We start from the raw sequence: 14,159 nt of genomic DNA, 5'->3' as shown, positions 1-14,159 counted from the left end.
CAGGAAACGTTCGTGAAGGCACTTAGCGTCGGCCTGAGAAGCAGGGAGCACCCCGCAGAGTTTAGCAGCTCAGGCTCCAGACTTTTCTCCAAAACCTAATTCCTCCGCTCAGCTCTAGACCCGCCCCTTCTGGGCCCGCCTCCTCGGGCCTGCACGATTGGCTCTTCCTCCATTTCCGGTTTCTGGAGCCCGGCGCTCTCGGCTTCCGGTGTCATGGCGGCTTGAGGTCTCGGCAGTCGGCGAGGCGGCTGCAGGCCCCTCCCTGCGGAGCCGCTGGTCCGGCAGGCGGGGATGTGACCGCGGGCCCTGCCGGCCTGCCCCGGGCGTCGCCTCAGCTCCCGTGCCAGCGCCCTCCGTCCGCACCGATGGCGGGGTCCGGCTGCGCGTGGGGCGCGGAGCCGCCGCGGTTTCTGGAAGCCTTCGGGCGGCTGTGGCAGGTACAGAGCCGCCTGGGGAGCGGCTCCTCGGCCTCGGTGTATCGGGTGCGCTGCTGCGGCACTCCCGGCTCGCCCCCCGGCGCCCTCAAGCAGTTCTTACCGCCGGGAACCACCGGCGCTGCGGCCTCGGCCGCCGAGTATGGTTTCCGCAAAGAGAGGGCGGCGCTGGAGCAATTGCAGGGTCACAGGAACATCGGTAATTGCCGCCGCCTCCCTTCCCTTCTTGCCCAGGTCCCAGCCCGGTGGTACACCCCCTCTCTCAGCCTGGCGTTCCGTCTTCTGTCCTTAAGGCGGGAGGCGTGGGCCTGGCCCTCTCGTCCCCCGATCCTGGCCCTTTTCCCATCCCCCTTCACTCTGTCTGCAGGAGGGTGGAGTTGGTGGTCTGCCTAGCCCAGTGTCACGTAATAGATGCTCAGTTAAGTTCTGCTTTGCTTCGGGTCTCATCAGAAAATGCTGCACTTATCAGCATAGAGTTATCTTTCCTAGTGGAAGGAGGCCCATCTTTGCTAGATGTCTCATGTCTTGTATGGAAATTTTTGAATCTTCGCATACCAGTGCAAGATGAGAAATACTTCTAGGGCTTGTGATAAATGCTGTTAACTCATACAGATGTTACCTGGTACATATTTAGCATGGATTTGGGAGAAGTGACTCAGTATTAACATAGGATCCCTTATGGAAGTAGAGAATTAGGAACACGTTATACTTCGACCCTGGTAAGTCTATGTTGCACGATTTAGGTATTCAGAATATCAGATAGGTAAGATAGGTAATGATTACTGATGATCGATCTGTGAAAACAGCCTTGGCTGTCCTTACGTTAACAGAGTGTATATAGTTAGTTAGAGCTTTGGCTAATAAATAAATGTCTTACTTCCCGGCAAGCATAATCGATACGTAATTTGAAGAGTGACCTTTTTCATAGTACCATTTTGGAGAAGAATTTCTTCACCACTAGTGTTGCCCCCCCCCCCTTTTTAAAGCTTGCTAGATGATGTATATAACCCCGGTATTTGAGAGGGAAATTATTTTGCAGTTTTTGCAAGCTTAAGGACTTGTTGCGTCTTTGCAAGATTAGGTTAAGTTGTCATCTTGAAAGTCTTTTAAATCTCTTTTAAATGTTATTTGTTTATTCTGTTTTTAATATTTAGATTATAGAGTACTCTATTGCGATCAAATGCTTTACCCTTGACCTGTACCCCCCAGAGTGCTGTTTTGGATCAAGAACCAATCTGCAACTTTGTTTTCACCTGGTGTCACATCTGTCTTAAGAGTCCATAATATTTGGATTTTACTTTTAATCATTTTTGCTTGGTACCCTGAGTGCATATTCACCCATCACTGAATGCTTAGTGATACAGTTTGAATTAGTGTGCCGTCTTTAATATCTTTGAACAGTAATGAGCTGTTGAAGATTTTCTCATTTTAAAATAATCCAGTTGCCAAAAAAAATCTTACTTGGGAAAAAGAAATTACAGTGGAAGCTCGATTGCTCATCAGAGTTCTCCTTATCTAGGGTATCCCAAATTTGTTCTGCAGTTATCTGTGTTGCAACTTATTCTGAGTCTGGTTTTGAAAGCATTATAATTTGTTTCTTTTCTTTAGTGACTTTGTATGGAGTTTTTACAATCCATTTCTCTCCGAATGTGCCATCACGCTGTCTGTTGCTTGAACTCCTGGATGTCAGTGTTTCGGAATTGCTTTTATATTCCAGTCATCAGGGTTGTTCTATGTGGATGATACAGCATTGTGCCAGGGATGTTCTGGAGGCCCTTGCGTTTCTTCACCATGAGGGTTATGTCCATGCAGACCTCAAACCACGGAACATATTGTGGAGTGCAGAGAATGAATGTTTTAAACTCATTGACTTTGGACTTAGCTTCAAAGAAGGCAATCAGGTAAGAAATACTTTAATAATAGGAGTGCTTTGGTGGACACTTAGGGTATTTCTTTTTTCTTTTTTTTTAAATTTTATTTAAGTTTATTTATTTTGAGAGAGTGGGGGGAGGGAGGGAGGAAGGGGTAAAGAGAGAGAGGGGGGGAGAGAGAGAATCGCAAGCAGGCTCTGCACTGTCAGCGCAGAGCCCCACAGGGGTCTCGAATCCACGCCACCGTGAGATCGTGACCTGAGCCGAAACCGAGAGTCAGAAGCTTAACCAACTGAGCCAACCAGGCGCCCTGACTCTTAGAGATATTTCTAAAATACTGAAGTGGCTTGGGGTCACGCAAATAAAAAGAATTTCGTTGCCCCCATGTGAAAAAAAAGGACGTGTATTTGGGTGAGGTGGGGTAATGAACAGGTCATTACTATTACTGGCGTCCCCCGTGTTGGGGCTCATGGCAGAACGCACGTGACAGTTCTGGCAGACCCTCCGTTCTCCACGGCTTGTCAGCTCTTTGCAGAGCGTCCTTATTTTTTTTTATTTTAATTTTTTTTTTTTCCAACGTTTTTATTTATTTTTGGGACAGAGAGAGAGACAGAGCATGAACGGGGGAGGGGCAGAGAGAGAGGGAGACACAGAATCGGAAACAGGCTCCAGGCTCTGAGCCATCAGCCCAGAGCCCGACGCGGGGCTCGAACTCCCGGACCGCGAGATCGTGACCTGGCTGAAGTCGGACGCTTAACCGACTGCGCCAGCCAGGCGCCCCCAGAGCGTCCTTATTTGTCAGCAGTGCCCAACAGGCAAGAGATTATCTAAAGAAATGGGCAGCTGTGTAGAAACGTGCAGTTTGCCTGTGAGCACTGCTCGGTTAGTGAACCAAATAACTAGGGTCGGCAAGGACTACAAATTTGTTGGCATTCGGTTTGGCGGTGGTCTGTGACACGATTAGAGAAGTAAATGCGTGGTCGAGATGGCGGGAAAGTGAACAGTCTCTTATTGGTCGCCATACTTCCTCTTCTTCTTCAGGATGTGAAGTATATTCAGACAGACGGGTACCGGGCTCCGGAAGCAGAGCTGCAGAACTGCTTGGCCCAGGCCGGCCTGCAGAGTGACACGGAGTGCACCTCAGCCGTGGATCTCTGGAGCCTAGGAATCATTTTACTGGAAATGTTCTCAGGAATGAAACTGAAACATACAGTCAGATCTCAGGAATGGAAGGTAAACTGCACCAGCGCTTTCGTCCGGAATCCTTAATTCCAATTTAAAAGCACGCAGTTTATAATGAGTCTCACCGGGGCCTCTCTTTACTTCATCTCTCACGTCCTCCTCTGCCTGCGTTTTCGGTGCCTTAAGTGCTACTATTTATTCTCATAGACACAGATGTGCTCGTGAGTATTGCACGCCTGCTGACCTCAGCCTGGGGCCCGGTGCCTAGACTACCAGGAAAGTGCTCGATAAAACGAATACGTGCATTTTTCCAAAAAGGCAGAAGGGATTTTTGTTGAGTAATTTAGTTATATTACATCCTAAACTATTACTAATGCAACAGTACATAAGTGAAATGATGTTTACGTAAAGGTTTGTAGTTAATGCCTCATAGTATTTTAATGCACAGCCTCGCTGAATTTCCTCGCAGTTCTGTGTGGATCATCAGAGAGCATATTGGTCATTCTTTTGCAAATGACAAACTGGAGGCACAGACATGTAAGCCACTTGGGGCAGATCGTACACCTGGATGTTCAGACCTGGGCCCCATACTCTTCTTCCTAGGCACAGTTGAGTGTTCTGAACGTGCTCAGTTCCACAGTGTTTTAGATTTACTTTTGTTCCATATATGAGCTATGCCGGTAAAGTGAGTGCTGCTTAGAGCATTGTTGTTGTGGGAACATGAGTTCTAAATTCCAAATCCTGGACATAAGAATGAACTTTATGTATGTTCGTAACTTAGGAATTAACTGTGTTTTCAAACGTACTGTGGGGCTGCAGTGTTGTGAGGGTATCATTCCCCTTTAGGCTAGAGGTTTGGTAAATAATACCATGTTTAGGAATCATTGGTTCTGATATTATGCAACAAGTGTTTTTGAGTATCTTGTAATACATAGTTTGTGAATGGCTCTTGTACCACATAGGGTTTATTTCTTCTCAACCCCTAGTCTTCTATTTCCGGAAGTATCCCTGGAAGGAATGCTTTCATGGTCTCGCGGGTGTACCTAATGCTTACTTTTGGCAAAAAATGCTGCCATGCAAGTAAAACCAGAGTCATTGTTGCACGTTGGTACTTTCAGACAATCAAGAGGCTCAGCAGTCTTTGTTCGGTGCTATCCCAGATCCAGATCAATTCCTTGTGTTAGTTTTGACTGTCTTTCAGACCGTTAGGCTGTATCTGCTTGGTCCAGAGCTGATCAGAACTAGGTCACATTCAGGCATTTTGTATGCAAGTTGGAGGCATGATGTGCGTTAATAAAATCCCGTGTTCACCCTTCCTAAATAAAAACAGTATTTTGTATTTTAATCACCTTCTGTGGAGGCAAAATTGCCAAACGAGTATGAGTCTGGGCTCTGAAGTCAAACTATTCGTATCTTGCCTCCGCTGCTTTCTAAGTTGTTTAGGGTAACCGAACCACCGTGTACTTTCTGTAAATCGAGGATAATAGTATTTTTCTCACAGAAGTGTTGAGGTTAAAAAATAAATGATACCACTTCTCAGCATAGCATGTTGCCTTTAGTAAGTATTCAGAAAATTTTAGTGATAAGGATGTTATCGGGCCTTTTTACTCGTGTCTACACTTCCACCTTCTGAGAACTCATAACGTTCCCCAGGATTTAAACTATGAATATGGCAGATCCAGATTTTAAATACTACGTTGCTTTCTTTTCATAGTTTATTTGTATCTGAAAACCAGTTAAAGACTCCTCACTAAGACACTCCAGCCCAACTGTCACACATTCATTGTCTCGCTTTGTATTAAACTATGTTCTTATGTGGTTGCTTTGGCATTTGTTCGTGTTTGTTCATCTAGTAATATTCATAGAGAGTGCCAGGTACTATGCTGGGTGCTGAGAACAGAGAAAAAAAAGTTCCTCCTCTAGAAGCTCAGAGTTACGCACATTCAGGTGGTAAGCTCTCAGAAGTGTTTTCTGTTGCGTTTTACCTACCAAATAGTACTGTGCTGTGTGCCTGGTACTCAGTAAATACAGACTGAGCGGAATAACTAAAGGAAGACTTCTGTCTCTTTTTTTAGGCAAACAGTTCTGCTATTATCGATCACATATTTGCCAGTAAAGCCGTGGTGAATGCCGCAATTCCAGCCTATCACCTAAGAGACCTTATCAAAAGGTACGTTATGTGCACTTTAAAGTTCTTAAGTGTGTACATGTACTACATGAATGTGGGGTTTTTTTGTTTGTTTGCTTGTTTGCTTTTACTGACAGGATTTACATTATTTCTGGTGATCGCGTCGAGGCTCTTCTCGGCAGCCGTACGTCGGTCCTCTTGTAGCTCTGGCACTCCTGTATACTTGATGGAAATTAGGGTTTTGTTTGTTTTTTGTTTGTTTCTTGTAGGGTCTTTTTGAAAGTAGGGTTAAAAAAATTTTTTTTTTTAACGTTTATTTATTTTTGAGACAGAGAGAGACAGAGCATGAACGGGGGAGGGTCAGAGAGAGAGAGGGAGACACAGAATCGGAAACAGGCTCCAGGCTCTGAGCTGTCAGCCCAGAGCCCGACGCGGGGCTCGAACTCACGGACCACGAGATCATGACCTGAGCTGAAGTCGGACGCTCAACCGACTGAGCCACCCAGGCGCCCCCCGAAAGTAGGTTTTTAAAGAGAGTGTTTATTAAGTAAAGACTGAGTTTGCTTTTGGACCAAAACGCTTTTAAACCAAAAAGCGTTTAAAATAAGGTAGCTATGCATTATACTTTAAATAATTACCGTGGAAAACTGTGGGGATAGAAATAATGGTTTTGTTTCCTGAGTAGGTCCAAAACATTAGATATTTTATTTTATTTATTTATTATTATTTTTTTAAATTTTTTAACATTTATTTATTTTTGAGACAGAGAGAGAGCATGAACAGGGGAGGGTCAGAGAAAGAGGGAGACACAGAATCTGAAACAGGCTCCAGGCTCTGAGCTGTCAGCACAGAGCCCGACGCAGGGCTCGAACCCACGGACTGCGAGATCATGCCCTGAGCCGAAGTCGGACAGTCAACCGACTGAGCCACCCAGGCACCCCTAGATATTTTAAAATAAGACATCATGTGTATTATCAGGTAGTTGGTTTTTCACGTTTCTCTCATTATGGGCCAGAAACGAACAAGATAATTACGGTGTTGCAAAAGAGTAGATCTTTTGATCAAGTTAGTATTCTTTCTTTGGAATATTAACCCTACCACCTTCCAAGTAGGTTTTGGGTTTTTGGTTGGTTGTTGTTTTTTTTTTTTTTTTTTTTTTTTTTTTTTTTTTACAGCTTCTTATTTTGAAATAATTACAGATTCAAAGGAAGTTGCAAAAATGTTACAAAGAGGTCTGTGTACTCTTCACCCAGTTTCCCCCAGTGGTAACATCTTACATAACTATAGTGCAATATCAAAACCAGGAAATTAACATTACAGTCCACAGAATTTACCCAGATAAGGACTTACAATTTTACTTGCACTTATTTGTGTGTGTGTGTGTGTGTGTGTGTGTGTGTGTGTGTTTTACAAATTGGTTTTAAATAGCTGTTACTATCTGATTGGTATTAGATTTACAAGTTGCATTTTTCATAGAAAAGATGGCATTGTGAGACTGTGTAATAGGTTGTAACTTGGAAGTCAGATCAGATCATGTAAGTTCTGGTATTGACTTTGGGATTTTTTTTCCCCTTGATTGTACAACAAGCAAATACTAAATTTTGAAGCTACAGAGAATTGTGATCAGCAAAATAAAAATTATAAACCTACTTTCTAGTGTTAGCACTTGGTATATTTCTTTTCGGTATTTTTCCACATATTTTGCTATGTATGCATGCAAATTGTTTGAACCTTTTTTATTGTAGAATGAAACACAGATACTGAAAACAAATGTGTAACTTAATGAATCCTTAGGAATACTGTTGTATCTATCATTGAGGTCAAGAAATAGAACTTTGCTAGCTACCCCAGAAATCCTCTGTCCCCATTCTAGTCTTAAACCCTTCTTCCTCCTTAAAAGCAGCTACTACCCTGACTATTATGGTAATTACTTCCTTGTTTTCGTTATACTATGCATCTTTAAACACTACGGTTTAGTGCTGCTCTTCTAAAAAAATCCTTTTTAAGTTTCTTTTAATCTGAAAGGTCCTTTTCCATTTCCTACCCCACTTTCTCCTTATTTACTTGTTGTTCCCTTATTATTTTTTTTTTCAACGTTTATTTATTTTTGGGACAGAGAGAGACAGAGCATGAACGGGGGAGGGGCAGAGAGAGAGGGAGACACAGAATCGGAAACAGGCTCCAGGCTCCGAGCCATCAGCCCAGAGCCCGACGCGGGCCTCGAACTCACGGACCGCGAGATCGTGACCTGGCTGAAGTCATACGCTTAACCAACTGCGCCACCCAGGCGCCCCTGTTGTTCCCTTATTTATTGGGTTGTTGGCTTGCTATAGCTGTCCACAGTCTGCATTTTGCTGACAGTGTTACCCTGGTATAGTTTAATGAATATCTGTTTATTTCTTGTAAATTGGTAGTTGTATCTAGAGGGTTGATTTTGGTGTGTAGGGGGGAGCAAGACTACAGATAGTATTGTGTTTTTTCATTAAGGAGGCGCATAACGTAGCTATTAGAAACTGTTACCATTCAGTGCTCAGATCCATTACTTTCTTAGGGTTTGTAGAATGGTGATGTTCTTATTCTGTCCTTCGTGCTTCATTTGGTTAACCAAAGACAAAGTAAATGCTTGATTCTCTATTTACTGGTTTTCATAATGCGTTGATTCTCTGTCATCCTCCAAAGGGGATCATTCCCTTTTGAAAGTTCAAAGTATCATTATTTGGTAACGGCAACCCATTGCAGTTCTTATCCTAATTGAAGCTAAAATTGCCCATCTTTGATGAATGTCAGCATGTGTAAGTTGGATTTTGCAGACATTATCTTTTTTTTTTTTTTCAATTTTTTAGAAATGTTTATATTTGAGAGATAGAGAATGCATGAGCAGGGGAAGGGCAGAGAGAGACGGAGACAGAATCTGATGCAGGCTCAAGGCTCTGAGCTGTCAGTACAGAGCCCAATGTGGGGCTCGAACTCATAAGCTGTGAGATCATGACCTAAGCCAAAGTTGGAAACTTAACCAACTGAGCCACTGAGGTGTCCCTGACCTTATTATCTTTTATAGCTTCCTTGCTATCTGGTGTAACAAGATGTTCCCAATTCATCTTATACATTTCCTGCCCCAGACCTGGAAATAGCCATTTCTCCGAGAAGCCTGATTTCTTTTAGTAGGAAGTAGTATTTGAAAACCACAATCTGAGTTTTGGGAATACTCATTGCTAGGGGTGCCTGGGAGATTCAGTTGGTTAAGCGTCCAACTTCTGCTTAGGTCATGATCTCGCAGTTCGTGAGTTCCAGTCCCGCATCTGGCTCTCTGCTGTCAGTGTAGAGCCCCGTTTGTGCTTGATCTTAGCCAAAAGGCCGAGAAACGATGCACAACCGGCTTTGGATCTTCTGTCCCCCTCCCTCTCTGCCCCTCTCCTGCTGGTTCTCTCTCTCTCTCTCTCTCTCTCTCTCTCTCTCTCTCTCTCTCTCAAAATAAGTAAATAAACATTAAAAGAAATTATGTGGGAATACTCATTGCTACTGGGATGGTCATTGTTTCTAGGCCTTTTAAGTGGACAGAGTTCATATGAATATTCCCCATTCAAATTCAAGACCACAGAGTTTTTATATAACTTTTATTTCACATCTCTTTCTCTTTCTATGTCAGGAATTCTGGTTCTTAAGGACAAGGGGAATGTTAGAATATTTTATAATTGCTCATTTGTTTTATTCCACCTTATATTAAAACAGTCTCAGGATAATAATACTCTAGGAAGATTACTAAAAATGGTTATTTTTGCATATGCTTTTCCCATTCTTCCCCCATTTGAAAAATAGTTGTATCTGGGGGTGACTGGGTGACTCAGTTGGTTAAGCGTCTGATTCTTGATTTTGGCTCAGGTCGTGATCTCACGGTTCGTGAGTTCGAGCCCTGTGTCAGGGTCTGCGCTAAGGGGCAGAGTCTGCTAGTGGGATTCTCTGTTTCCCTCTCTACTTCTTCCTCACTTGCGGGTGTGCGCTCTCTCTCAAAAAATAATAAAAAATCGAAATACAGTATTGTGTCCTAGGGATGTATCATGAGTTATTGAACCACTTACTTGCAAACAGCATTCGTGTATTTTGTAGATGAATGCTCCAGGAAGCCATGCTGACATAGTTAATGTTGCGGTGAACATTAGACATTTTAATTGTCTTCAGTGGTTCCGTTTTCATAAGACTTGACGATAGTCACAAAGATCCCTGTCTGTGTGTTTAGCATGCTTCACGACGACCCAGGCAGAAGAATCCCTGCTGAGATGGCACTGTGCAGCCCCTTCTTCAGCATTCCTTTCGGTAAGCTGCCTGCGGCTTTGTTTCTTCCTTGGTCATTTGACGGTCAGACATCAGAACTCACTTACATTCTGTTCCCATGCTCCTTTGCCTAGTGTTCATCCATTCATTTGGGGGAGTTTACACTTAACCATGTTGTATGAACCTCAACAGCCCCTCATATTGAAGATCTGGTGATGCTTCCAACTCCAGTGCTAAGGCTACTGAATGTGCTGGATGATGATTATCTCGAGAATGAAGAGGAGTATGAAGGTAACTGCTTCCTAAATTACATTTTAATTTTTTTCGTATCTTTTTTAACTCCTTATAAAGCATATTTATTTGTTTATTTTGAGAGAGAGAGAGCACGCACGAATGGGGGAGGAGCAGAGAGAGAGAATCCCCAGCAGGCTCTGCGCTGTGAGCACAGAGGCTGATGCAGGGCTTGAACCCACGAACCATGAGATATAACCAGAGCCAAAATAAAGGGTCAGATGCCCAGCCGACTGAGCCCTCCGGGCACCCCTGCAAGAGACATTTATGTCAACAAATGCTTACAGTTTTGATAAATCGGAAAGTAGGGTAATGTACAGAGGCAGAGAGGAGAGGTACTTAACCCAGGTTGAGTGACCCGTGAGGGTGTCTCTATGGAGGTGATGGCTGAGCCTTGTTAGTAGTAACCGGACTTGCTTGGCTAAGAGTTGAGGGATTGATGAGGAAATGGCATAAAGGTGAGAGATGAGAGAAAACGTGGCATGTTCTGAGAATAACAAACTGTTTGGTGTGGTTGTATCTTAGGATGTTGATTGGGGAGCGGTCAATCAAGGCCGAAGAAATAGCCGGGAATACAGATCTATAACAAACTCATTTGCTGTGTTAAAGAATTTGGATTTTATCCCAGAGACAGTAACACTGGAATATGACACAAGAGAACCTATACCTCAGGGATAGAACAGTCCCTGGCTTATGAAATAAGTACTCAGTAAATATTTGTGCTTGGTTGAATACAATAAAGAGCCATGAAAAAGTTAAAATAGGGGAGTGATATAGTCAGACTTCTGTTTTAGAAAGAGTGTTCTGGAAGCAGAGCGGTGAATGGGCTCAAGCAGGACCCAATTTAAAAATACCAGTTGTTTCATAGTAAACATTTTCTTTGTGGAAAATTAAAACCGTTACAGATAAAGCTAACTTGATCACACTGTGCCTTTAAGGGTAAATTATTTAATGTCCCTGGGCTCTATGTCATTATTTGACGAATGACACAAGCGTAATTTGTTTGAATCTGTAATAGTTGTGAGAATCTGCAGCCTCAGCTTTCCAGGATGCCTGTTAATCGGAAAGAATAGTCTTGCCTTCAACATTGTTTTAATCAGGTCATGATGCACCAGGGGCTCTAAATAATCTCTTGGTAATACCACTTATGTCCTTCGTGCCGATCTACTTACTGTCTTCAGCACCTACTTCCGTCTCCTAATTTTGTTTGTAAAACTCAGGCTTGGGCTTTCTTGAATATATCTTGGGCATATTACGCCTCCTCTTTTCTTTGTATTTTGTTGTATAACGCTTTATTCCTGCACGTAAATACATCGAGTGTTTACACGTTGCTATTAAATCTTAGTGTTTAAGAATCTCATGAACTAAAGTGTCACAGACAACATAGTAGCATTAAATACCTTTGTTAGCTCTGATTAGTAAGGTCGTCATCAGGAACGCTCACTAGTGTTAGATGAATTTGCTTAGCTAGAAATCCTATGTATTGGGACAACTGTCTTGGAATCTGGGTGGGGGTGGGACAGGACGTTGGATTTAAACCTTCCCCTTTAGACCAAAATAAATTCCAAATCAGGATTAAGATCGAGATTCCACATCAAGAGAATAAAGGGAAAAATTATTTAACTTAATAGCTCTTAACACAGAGCTCTTACAAGTCGGCCCAGTAAATAGTGGGTAAAGGATATAGTTGGATACTATAGTAAAGGGTATGTGAGTCAGTCTCCTATATTTCATTCTCATCTACTGAAATGCTCATTAAAACCACACAGTGAGGGCACCTGGGCGGCTCAGTCAGTAAGCTTCTGATTTCGACTCAGGTCATGATCTCACGGTTTGTGAGTTTGAGCCCCACATCGGGCTCCATGCTGCCGGTGTGGAGCCTGCTTGGGATTCTCTGTCTCTCTGTCTGCTCCTTCCCTGTTTGTTCACTCTCTCTCTCAAAATGAACTTCAAAAAAAAAAAAAAAAGCAAGATTGGAATTTTTTACTTAGAAAAAAAGCATATATGATCATATTTGCTTGTATAAGCTTAATATTTAGGGAAGGATACAGAAGAAACTGATAATTTTTGTTGTCTTCAGGAAGGGGAAGAAAAAAGCAATTGGAAAAGTGGGACGTATTAAATGCTTTGAGTTTATATTATCCTTAAGCTTAATTTTAGAAGGTGTAGAAAATGACCTCATTACTTAGATACGGATTCCTGAATTCTTTGATGATTTAAAGTTTTTAAATAATGAGTGCTTAGTAATTCAGCAATGTGGTTACTGTAATGTGTTTTCATAATCAGATGTTGTAGAAGATGTAAAAGAGGAGTGTCAAAAATATGGACCAGTGGTCTCTCTCCTTGTTCCAAAGGAAAATCCTGGCAGGGGACAAGTAAGTGGACATTTTCATAATTTCAGAATTACTCAGAGATTACTAAAATTCTGAACAAATGTTGTTTAGTTGTGTCGAAAGATGTACCCAGAAACGTTGCTAGAAATTATGAGTTTTGCATTACGGATGTTCTTATTTTCTTATACTTTTTGCTTTTTTCCAAAGGTTCTGCACTAGGCGTGCATTTTGTTTTTAATCAGTTACAACTTTTCTCTTCAAAAGTATAAAATCTACTTTCGAGCCGTTGTGAGCACCAGTGACACGAGCTGTACCATAGGCTAATTTAGGCCACGGTCAGCTACAGAAATACCGTGGCCTACTTTGTTCCGATTAGGTAGGGTGAGGAAACCATTTAGGTTAGGGTCTCATTATAATGGAATTATTGGTGCCAATTTAAAGAAGGAAAGTTCACCGCCCGAGAGTCCTGAAACCTGAGTTCCAGTCTCCGTGTGACCAGCTTTGTGACGATGATCCTTAGTTTTCTCATCTATGAAATGTACAGGCTAAAACTACGATTCAAAAATTTTTGACTAAGATTATTAGAGAAGTCTTTTGAAGATCTTTCTTCTACCTGTAGTATTTCTGCTTTTCTGGAACAGAGGATTATTTTATTCAGGGTTTCTCAGCCTCGACGCCATTGACGCTTGAGCTGCATGGTCCTTCGTTGGGCGAGCTGTCACGTGCACTATAGGTATTTAGCAGCGTCCCAACCCTCTGCCCAACAGATGCCTTCCTCCCACCCCCCTTTGCAGCTGTGGCAATCAGAAGTGTCTCTCAGCACTGCCACGTGTCCCCTGCTGGGTGAAGTCACCTCTGGTTGTGGATTTTTTTTTTAATTTCTTTTTTAATGTTTTTACTTATCTTTGAGAGAGAGAGACCGAGTGCGAGCACGGGAGGGGCAGAGAGAGAGAGGGAGACACAGAATCCGAAGGAGGCTCCAGGCTCTGAGCTGTCAGCACAGAGCCCGACGTGGGGCTCGAACTCATGAACTGTGAGATCATGACCTGAGCCTAAGTCGGATGCTTAACCAACTGAGCCACCCAGGCGCTCCTGGATTATTATTTTTATGTTTTGGCTCAATATTATATGAAAATTCTTGGCAACTGAAAAAAGAAATGAAAGACATTTCGCTCTGATCTTAGTGAAAAATCATTGCCAAGGTAGTAGTAACAACATTTATCTCTTTCAGGGTCAGGCGCATACTAAATGCATCATTGCTGTTTGTGTAGTCAAGGAGTATTTATTGAGCACGTATTATTATGTTCTAGGCTGGGGGATACAATAGTGACACAACCAGACACAAGGATATGTAGCAATAAGTGCTGTGGAGAAAAGGTCTATGGAGAAGAGGTTAAAGGAGTGCTGTGTGTGTGTGTGTGTGTGTGTGTGTGTGTGTGTGTGTGTGTGTGTCGGGGGGTGCAGTTTTCTGTTGGGTGGTAGGGAGGGGCAAGCTGAAGTTACATTTGAGTTGAAAGACAAAGGGGATGAGGAAAAGAGTTCCAGATAGAGGGAACAGCAAGTTTCAAGGCCCTGAACTTGCCTGGCAGGTTTGAGGAGGTTGGTGTAGCTCCAGCAGAGAGAGAAAGAGGGGGCATTACAGCACGTCTGC

General features: G+C 42.9%; 1 protein-coding gene across 3 annotated transcripts in view; it reads left to right on the top strand.

Moving 5' to 3' along the window:
* The window catches only part of UHMK1 (U2AF homology motif kinase 1), a 48,005-nt gene continuing 33,846 nt past the window's right edge, over nucleotides 1–14,159 (top strand). The window contains exons 1-7 of one of the 3 annotated variants that reach the window (XR_006591446.1): nucleotides 1–633; nucleotides 2,043–2,335; nucleotides 3,347–3,538; nucleotides 5,563–5,657; nucleotides 9,850–9,926; nucleotides 10,077–10,175; nucleotides 12,462–12,550. Coding sequence is in view for 2 of the 3 variants with exons in the window: in XM_023247657.2 (XP_023103425.1) it covers nucleotides 366–633; nucleotides 2,043–2,335; nucleotides 3,347–3,538; nucleotides 5,563–5,657; nucleotides 9,850–9,926; nucleotides 10,077–10,175; nucleotides 12,462–12,550 (1,113 nt within the window). In the remaining variant the exon portion in view is untranslated. The remainder of the gene's footprint in view (nucleotides 634–2,042; nucleotides 2,336–3,346; nucleotides 3,539–5,562; nucleotides 5,658–9,849; nucleotides 9,927–10,076; nucleotides 10,176–12,461; nucleotides 12,551–14,159) is intronic. The other 2 variants (XM_023247657.2, XM_023247658.2) reach the window with 2 other exon arrangements.

Source organism: Felis catus, chromosome F1, assembly GCF_018350175.1.
Source record: "Felis catus isolate Fca126 chromosome F1, F.catus_Fca126_mat1.0, whole genome shotgun sequence".
Taxonomy (NCBI): Eukaryota; Metazoa; Chordata; class Mammalia; order Carnivora; family Felidae; genus Felis; species Felis catus.
The sequence above is the reverse complement of the archived record's forward strand: the minus strand, read 5'-3'. Positions and strand labels throughout refer to the sequence as shown.